We start from the raw sequence: 10285 nt of genomic DNA on the forward strand, positions 1-10285 counted from the left end.
GACAAAAGTAAATGTTATCAACAAGTCCCAGCCGGCATTACACACATTTTAAGTGCCTGTAAATCTGCTGCCGCAGCTATCAGTGCTAAACAGGTGCAGCGGCTTTCAGAATAAAGAATCCTCATGCTAATGTTGCAAAGACGCGATGATGGAAAACATCAACATGAATATCAACTAGCTCTGCTTGAGAAAAACTACAATTTTGTCCAAAATGCTATTGCAATAATTATCACTCATAACTAAAAGGTGGGCTTAAGTGTATTAAGTTGACAGAAGTAATGCATACTTCACCTGAGAAAAGGTCACAAGTAATCTAAAAGTGATCAAAAAGTAGACTGATTATATTACCTAAAATGTGTAATGTAATGGATTACATGGTAATGGGTTTTATCCCTTTAGCCACTCCATAATATCCAAAAAGTGATGACTGAATATTACTCAGAAAAACCGTGCCTTAAAATGCAATAAAATAGAATTATGCTGAACTTTTTATGATTACTAAAACAACCTCTAACAAAACTCACATCTGCAAGATGCCTGTCAGCACATTCCCACCACTAGGAAGCTGATTCAGGGTTTAAAATAATAATAATAATAAACAAAGAGGAGGAAAAAGGAGACATTTCTGGCACATTTATTAAATTAATGTTTAACTCAAACTCAGATTTTTACAATAAATTTGTTATTTATTGTAACCCACAATATTCACACGAGTAATAGTGTCTCATCTTGAAAAGACATTGCATAAATTCAAATAAATTTCCTTTAGCTTACAGTATAAATTCATTTCATTCATTCGCTCGGAGTTCTCCATCTGTGACAGTACACAGGAACATTCCTCACAAACTGATTTACAGCATTGAAGTGAATTATAGGAGATTCTAGCAGCCGCTCCTCAAGCCCTGTTTTCCAGAAGTGCCTGGAAGTCAGGTGAACAAACAAACTTGTGTTTAATGTGTCCCAGCACAGACATGTCTCCCCTCCTGCCTTCTGTATTAACGGAGACCAGTTCCTACAAAAACACAGAAAGAATAATGCTATACAAACCTAAGAGCAAGCAATAAGACATATGAAGAAGCTAAATAGTGTATAAATTGCATGTAAAGATTCAAACCCAAAGTCCCATGATGAGTGCTGCGTGGTCATGTGCTTATAAAGCATTTTTCACCAATTTCATTACATTATTTAGCTTTTGGATCGTAAAATGCTGTTATAACATCTTTATCCCAGCAGTGGATGATTCCCCACAAACAGGTTAAAGGAATAGTTCACCAAAATGAAAATTTGCTGAAAATGTACTCATCCTCAAAAATTTGGAGAAATTTATCATTATATCACTTGCTCACCAGTGGATGCTCTGCAGTGAATGGGTGCCGTCAGAATGAGCGTCCAAACAGCTGATAAAAACATCACAATAATCCACACCACTCCAGTTCATCAATTAACATCTTGTGATGCGAAACGCTGTGTGTTTGTGAGAAACAAAACAGAAACAGCTGCTTCTGGCCAAAATACGAGTCCATAATCCATAATAATGATTCCTCCGGTGAAAAATCCATCCCCAGTTGTCCTCGCACATCAAAATCCACCAACTTCTAGAACCGTTTTGGATTGGATTCACTTGTAATTGCTGTTTTATCTGTGCATATTTCTCTCCTGATTCAAGATGACGTTTTCACGGGAGAAAGCAATATTATGAATAGAGGACTCGTATTTTAGCTGGAAGCAACTGTTTGACATTTAAAAATGTGTTGATGAATTTGTTTCTTATAAACACACATCTTTTTGATGGATGGACTGGAGTGGTGTGGATTACTTGTAGATTATTGAGATGTTTTTATCAGCTGTTTGGACTCTCATTCTGACGGCAACCATTCACTGCAGAGTATCCGTTGGTCAGCAAGTGATCTGATGGTAAATTTCTCCAAATCTGTTCCCATGAAGAAACAAACTCATCTACATCTTGGATGGCCTGAGGATGACCTACTGCACTGATGAGGGTAACTGACCTGCAGGAAGGCACAGGAGGTTCCCAGGGCCACATCCAGGGTGATGTTACCCAGTATAAGCTGAACTTTGCCTGACTTCCTCACGAGCATCTTTCCCACCAAACCCTCTTGTAGATCCTTAAGACAACAGGTGTTCTCATCTTGAGATTCATCCTGACAAACATACACACACACACACACACAGGAGAACAAAAAACACATGAGTATATGCAAAAACTGACATGAATCTGTGATCTAAACCTAGCCAGCACCAACCTGAGTCTCGGTCTTCTGCATCATGGCCTGTCCGTCGCTCGACTGCACCTCTGTTTTGGTGGGCCGGACATCACTGGTGGGCGGCTGGCCTGGCAGACAGTCAGGAAGCTGCATGAAGAGAAGCTCCTCCTCTTTGCAGTGATTCCACACCTCCAGTAAATCAGGCAGCAAATCAGGTTTGGGCAAGGGTGGCAGCTTGAACATAGTCTCCGCCTTCTTTGGTTCAGGAATATCCAAAGGCTCCTGCTTGACTGAAGGAAGACAGGGTTAAATTCTCCTCAATTCTGTGTAATGAAAGCTCACTAAATATCTTCTTTGTGTGTAAATGTGTGGTCACATTAGCAAATTTTTGTTTGCGATTTTTTATATTACCAACTTGAACACGGGGAACTTTTGAGTATGAATTTGGCCAGTGAAATTTCGCAGATCAATGTGACCACACTTTAATATGTTTGCTAGTTTGTGCCTTTGCATGTTTAATGAAGTTTCCCCTACTCTTCACTTCAGCTCCAGCGCCGTCTGTGCTCATCGGTTCAAGATCTGAGGAGGTCTTATCGGAATTGAGAGTCTCCTCGCTAAACTCCTCTTTGAAGACCCATCCCGACACAGCCAGCGGCAGCTGCACAGGACAGCTTCCTCTTTCTCCTCTCAGGTGAGGGTCATCCAGAAACTACACACACAGAAGTTAAGCAAGCATAAAAATATGGTCCAGGACATATTTCACTCCAAAAACAAAATGCAAAAAAGGAGAGGAAAAAAAATATATATATATTTTGCAAGATAATTGTCAGGACCATTATGTTTTTGCATCATGACTATCACATTTTCCCCCATAATTGCCATCAGCGTAAAGCATCTGGACATTTATCTTTCTATTCAGTGGTGATTCTAATGATTAATTTCCTATTTTTATTTTTTTATTTAAATCACCCATGAAAAAGTAGTGCAAGAAATACTACAATGACGTATAATAATTTAACTTACTTTAATAATAATAAAAAATAAATCTTTGTTTCTATTGTATTAAAGTAAAGAGTAATGAAAATTAAATTTTAAATTATGATTAATTATTATGAAAATTATGTCCCAATGGAAAAGATGTAAATGGACCTTAGGTAAGACTTATTTTATTTTTGTAATTTCCTCCTTTTGATTTTGGGGTGTAATGCAACTAGGTAAAGGTTCTGCACAAGTTTGAGTTAATAAGTTAACTCAGTTTTTTTAAACATACATTGTCCTTCTCAAGTTTGCGCAGGATTTCTTTAGTCTCCTCTTCGGTCTCTCTCTCCTTTTTGATGTTGATGATGGGTGAAGGGCCACTGCTTGCAGTTTCTCTGGTATCATCATATAAACCTAATCAAATAAAACAAATTACAAAAGATATGTCAAAACAGAAAATGCTAATTATTTTTAATGTTAAATTTTAATCGTTATATTTTCCCATGAACATTCAAACCCATGGTAAATGCAGACTACCATTCAAATGTTTACTTTTATTCAGAAAGATTACATTAAATTGATCAAAAGTGACAGTAAAGATATTATAAAATTACAACAACAACAAAACTGGTGTTTAAAACAAATACAGTTATTTTGAAAATAATACTCAAAGTATAAAATATTAAAAAATATTAAGCAGGACAACTGTTTTTAACACTGATAATAATAAATGTTTCTTGAGCAGTAAATCAGCATATTAGAATGATTTCTGAAGGATCATGTGACACTGAAGACTGGAGTAATGATGCTGAAAATCAGCTTTAAATCACATGAATAAATTACATTTAAAAAAAATATTCAAATAGAAAACAGGTATTTTAAATTGCAATACAATTTCACAATATACCTGTATTTTTAATTAAATAAATGCACGCTTGGTGAGCATAACTGACTTCTTTCTAAAACATAAAAACTTACCAACCACAAACTTTTAAACAGTAGTGCATCTATACACCTGTGACTTAAAATCAGAACGAATTACTGCCGGTCAGTATTTTAATACCATATTAATGAGTCTAGTGTCACTCACAGATATCTGAAAAGATCTGAATGTTTAGTTGTTTGACTGTAAACAGCCTCAAGTAAGGCTAATAACTATATTCTTAGCAGAAGAGCTGTTACTCATTATTAGCTGTAGCAGTAAACGATTATTATTAATCATTTGCATCATATTTCTGTTGCTGCTCCAGCATAAAAGCAAAAAGCCTCTCAAAGGTGTGCGTTACTGTGATTTCACTACATTAAGAGGTGATGTGAGGCACAAAACAAGCATCACTGCTTTAATGCCTTTTAGTGTCACTAATAACAAACTCTGGCTTGAATCTCAGCACTTGGCTAAACGAGTTCTCAAATCCTCCCCTGATGACCTCCTTTACCTTTCCTCTTGGCCATCATCTCTGCAGGACCCTGCTCAAAGATAGAATGTGACTGGATGACCTCCGGGCGACCTCGGCCCCTCCCTCGGCCGTCCCGCTGCCGACCTCGATCCACATCCTTCTTATCCCGTCTCGTTCTTTCATCAGCCTTTAATCTGCAGCAAAGTAAAACACAAAACACCATCCTCACTTGTAAGAAATGTCAACAATGAATTATTGACAATAAAAATTGATATATTGATGGTAAATGGAAAAAAAAGAGTCTGTCACTTACTCCTCTTTTGATTTTCGACCAATAATATTGGGCGTGAAGGTTTTCTGCAGGACAAAGGAGAAGACGACACTATGAATTGCAGCATAATGCACCTGAAATGTCTCGTGTGACTGTAATGTTCAGCTATGTATGGGGACCTTTTTGACTCCTCCTAACGTGAGGTCTCTGGAGCGCATTGTGGGGAGGCGTCCCGGAGAGATCGAAGCAGGCAGCCGGCGACCCATCGGCAGCCCTCTGGCTCCCCCTACATGCGGCGTCCGTGGAGGACCACTGGGGTCACCAGAGCTCTCCATCCTCACTGACAAAAGAGAGAAGTTACTGAAAATGTCAATTTGACATGTAAACTCCATGTGCTTTGAGAAAAGCTTATGCAAAACATCTATATACAAATGCTTTTTATGAGAAACTGGAATCAGTTTGTTACCAAATGCTTGAATGCCACTGTCCTGTCCCAGTCCAAAACCTAATGCTATAGTGCCATTTAAATTTTCTTCTAAAATGAGCATTTTTCTCAGGCTCCTATGTTTATGTTCAGTTATTTCACTTTAAATGGCAATGAAACGAACTTATTCATTGCTATTAAAGTGAAATTACTAATAATAATAATAATAATAATAATGTTCATTTTAGAAGAAGATTTCAAACCTCTCTGTGAAATCCAGGCTAAAGTCTCAATCTAATTATGAGATAAGAATCAAAAAACTCAGTCAATATTAAATATATCAAGATTACATTTTCACAGAATGTCCTTTACCTTATGAAGGATGGTTTTATGTAGAAAACAGTAAATCATAAAAAAATGACTTTAGCTGGGTTCTCACAGCCAGGGTCTCTGTCTCACACACACACATATATATATATGTGACCCTGGACCATAAAACCAGTCTTATGTCGCTGGGGTATATTTGTAGGAATAGCCAAAAATACATTGTATGTGTCAAAATGATCGATTTCTCTTTTATGCCAAAAATCATTAGGATATTAAATAAAGATCATGTTCCATGAAGATGTTTTGTAAAGTTCCTACAGTAAATAAATCAAAACTTAATTTTTGATTAGTAATATGCATTGCTAAGAACTTCATTTGGACAACTTTAAAAGTGATTTTCTCAATATTTTAATTTTTTTGCACCCTCAGATTACAGATTTTCAAATATCTCAACAAAATACTATCCCATCCTAACAAACCATACATCAATGGAAAGATTATTTATTCAGCTTTCAGATGATGTATAAATCTCAATTTCGAAAAATTAACACTTAAGACTGGTTTTGTGGTCCAGGGTCTCACACACACACACACACACACACACACACACACACACATATATAATAGTGTAATACGCGTACAAATTCCCATTAGGATCCTTTTGGATTGGTTCCAGATTATGATTATTTATTAATTATATCATGGGTGATTTAAATAAAAATTCTGTATAAATGGTTACCACAGTCGGATTTTTTGACTAAGATGATGACACGCCACGTTACTGTGTGAACATTCAGTCACACACATTTATTAATAACTATATTGAAGCAGACACCGGTATTTCCTCGCTCTTCTGAACACATGGCGAGACAAACACACAGTCACTGTACACTTACCAGCGCGCTTCCTCCAGTGCAGAGCTTCCTCAAACACCGGCTCACAAAACACTCCGAAATATTACTGAGTTACAGACAAAATCGAGAGTTTATGATGATGATGATGATATCCAGTGCAAGTTTGTTTAAGGCGGAGTTTCACGTGCAATGACACGTTGACCCGTGTGACGCAGGAATGTGATTGGTGAACGTCAAGTCTGCACCACTTTGCGCAGAGTTTTATTAAAGTGTCCCTATTATGGGTAACGAAAGGTTCATATTTTGGTTTTGGGAGTCCCCAACAACAGGTTGGCATGCATGCAAGGTCAAAAAGACACTTTCATTGTCTTATAATATGCATTTATTTTTACATTACTTGCTCAAAGACTCCCAAACTATTCATTTTTCCAACCCCCTCCTTTGCAGTGATTGGTCGATTTAATTTAAAGCAGTGTTTGTGAGCTTTTACTGCTCCAAAAGCGACACCTAGTGGCAGAGAAAGAATTAGCATTTTCATTCAGACCAATCAAGCACTTTAAAGGGGCAACAGGATCAGTACAAATAAACTCACATTTCAAACAAGCACTATTTTATAGTAAATATATATATATATATATATATATATATATATATATATATTAGGATTATAGTACATAATAAAATATGAAATAAAATAAAACAACAAACATCACTGAAAAGAGTTTGTTTGTTTAATTTACCTCAACTTTTTTAATCACTTTTCTGGATTGGGCAACTTTTCAATTGAGATAATTAAAGCTAATAAATATCCTTGTAAAAAAATAAAATAAAAACATATTAATGATAATTGTGCGTTCAGCATATGCAAATTTATAACGTCGCATTTTTGGCGCTGCCTATAAACCTGACTTTTTTTTTTTTTTTACTAATTTTCTTAATACAGAATATATAATATTGAATGACTATTAAAATACAAAACCGCAACGAGACCTGATATTTTTCATAAATAAATGCACAAATAAATAAATAATCGATCTCTATGCTATAAAAATTCTACTTTATGACGATTTGTTCAATAACCCCAGACTATTATTATTGTTATTCTGTTATTTTGTGTTCATTTTCATTCAGTTTTGCACAGAAATTTTGTGCTTATGTGGTTGTCATTAGAAAAAAAAAAAAAAAGTTTTCCAAACAGGAATGATTTTTGATAATCAGGTCTAGAGTGAGGATAAAATTAGGTTTAGAATAAATCAAATGATGACGATGAACATAATGTTAAACATTAAAGAATATTTTGATGAATGTGGGTAATGTTCTGGTTTTGGTCCCTATTGACTTCCATGGTACCCAATACTATTAAAAGTCAATGGCTACCATCAACTGTTTGGTCACCAACATTCTTCATAATATCTCCTTTTATGTTCTATAGAAGAAAGAAACTCATACAGGTTTGGAAAAACCTGTGAAAATGGAAAAATGATGACAGAATTGACATTTTAAGACCTTATTATGGGAATCACAGCACTAATAACATCAGATTACACTTTTATTAGGCAGAACGGGAAAATGAATCTTAAAGTAAATGATGTTATGATCAATTATTTTCTGCAATACATCTACATGATACGATATACTCTAAGCAATGTCCACTAATCAGAAGAACATGTCAAATGACAAATCTGTACATCTAAGGACATTTGTCCTCGCATGTCTGTCAGGGTCTATTGTGTTTTAATTACTCTCCATCCTGTGATAACTCAAGTCATCTTCAAAGCAGCCGAGCACAGAGAGAATCCCGGTGTGATCCCATCAATCACAATGAGTCAGAAACACGGCCCTGATCATCTGACCTTCACAGAGCTTCAGAGTCAGACGTGTTGTTGTTTGCTGTGTGTGTTTGCGTTGCAGGGATGTGCTGCTTGTGACCATATGGTGCAGCATTTGGTTAGTTCCTCTGTAGGTTGAAGCATCAGATGGTCCTGTCCTTGAGTAATAACATGCTTGAGCGGACGCTGATATCAGTGTAGCAGATCCACACTTGAGTTATAGCACCGTCACAGTGTAATCAATGCAGTTTGGCCCTCAGTGTAATGGTGACATACTCAATAGTGTGCTTGCTGCTTCTAGACTGAAGCCAGCTTCATTTCTCTGTGTGTGTGTGTGTGTTTTTCTGCAGAGTCTGAGCTCTTTAAGTCTTATTCTTAAGTTTGGTTATGAAACTCAGATTCTGAGTTTGACAGGAAGCATATTAGATATGGTTTACACCCTAAAATAAAAATGGTCATGCAGTGAATCCTGTGCTACAGACCATCTGCATCTCAAGAGGAGGTGTGAGATACATAAACACACATTCACTCAATATATCACACATCACAACCGTTGTTTGGCAATATAAAAATAAGAACAAGTATTTTATTTTTAATAATAAGTTTTTATGTTTTTAACTAAATTTCTTATGCTCATTAAGGCTGTATTTATTTGATTAAAAATACATTTAAAAAATGTAATTTTGTGAAATATTATTGCAATTTAAATTGCATTATATATTTAAAATATAATTTATTCCTGTAAACCAATGCAGAATTTTCAGCATCATTACTCTAGTTTTCAGTGTCACATGATACTTCAGAAATCAGTGCAATATGCTGTATATATATATATATACAATGTGCAATATGTATATTTATTTTTTTTATCATTAAAAAGAACAGCATTTATTCAAAATAGAAATCTTTTGTTACAATATTCACTACCGTTTAAAAGTTTGGGGTCAGTAAATAGTTTTCTTTCTTTTTTTGAAAGTAATGAATTCTTATATTCAGCAAGCGTGTGTTAAATAGATAAAAAGTGATAGTAAAGACTTATATTGTTAGAAAAGATTTCTATTTTAAATAAATGCTGTTCTTTTCACATTTCTATTCATCAAAGAATCCTGAAAAAAGTATCACAGGTTCCAAAAAAATATTAAGCAGCACAACAGTTTCAACACTCATAATAAATGAGAATATTAGGATGATTTCTGAAGGATCATGTGACTGAAGACTGGAGTTATGATGCTGAAAATTCAGCGCTGCGTCACAGAAATAAATTCTATTTTAAAGTATATTAAAACAGGAAACCAATAATACAAATTGTAATATTTCATATAATAATAATTATAATATATACATAATTATTATTAGTATGATTATTAATAATAATAATAATGGTATTATATAATAAACAGACTATTCTTAATTTGTATTTTATGCTTTATTTACCTTTCTACATTTTTTCATCACTCATAGACTACTGCAAATCATGACGTTTTATTAGCTGTCAGGAATTATTTACAATTAAAAGGTTAAAGAAGGAACAGAATTATGATTATTTTTAACATTAATTTAATTAAATGTTCATTAGGCTTCATACTGTTTTTTAAAGATTTTTTTTAATTCAGTCATTTATATCATAACTATTCTTACAATTGCCAAGATAAGCAGTTTGTTACCTACTAGCAACTTTAGCATCTTTTTTAACCCTTAGAGATAAAAAAAAAAAAAACAGTTCAAAGGCATCAAAGCTTTAGACACCAAAAGACAACAACCAGAAATCCTAAAACTCAAGGTTTCAAAATCATTTTTATTAAATATCACAACTATTAAAGTGCAGGATTTCAGTCTCACTTCTTCTCAGACAGAGACCGTTGATTTCAGTCCGCATGTGCTGAAGATGTGTCATGATTACTCTTGGTTTGTCGATGGTGTAAAACTACATGTGCTGTGGTCGTCTCTGTGAAGGTGGAGCGAGTGTGTGTTGATCAGGCA

At 34.9% G+C, this 10285-nt stretch overlaps 1 protein-coding gene across 1 annotated transcript; it reads right to left on the reverse strand.

The window, feature by feature from the left end:
* Positions 1-618: 618 nt before the first annotated feature.
* Positions 619-6684, reverse strand: LOC306849159 (DNA-directed RNA polymerase III subunit RPC4-like). The gene is made up of 9 exons (XM_079384010.1): positions 6519-6684; positions 5051-5211; positions 4914-4957; positions 4640-4794; positions 3496-3617; positions 2760-2934; positions 2265-2515; positions 2010-2162; positions 619-1012 (listed from the first exon to the last, which is right to left on the reverse strand). The coding sequence occupies exons 2-9, from the start codon at positions 5204-5206 to the stop codon at positions 896-898; spliced, it is 1173 nt and encodes a 390-aa protein (XP_079240136.1). The 5' UTR covers positions 5207-5211; positions 6519-6684; the 3' UTR covers positions 619-895.
* Positions 6685-10285: the final 3601 nt, after the last annotated feature.

Source organism: Barbus barbus, assembly GCF_936440315.1.
Source record: "Barbus barbus genome assembly, chromosome: 29".
NCBI lineage: Eukaryota > Metazoa > Chordata > Actinopteri > Cypriniformes > Cyprinidae > Barbus > Barbus barbus.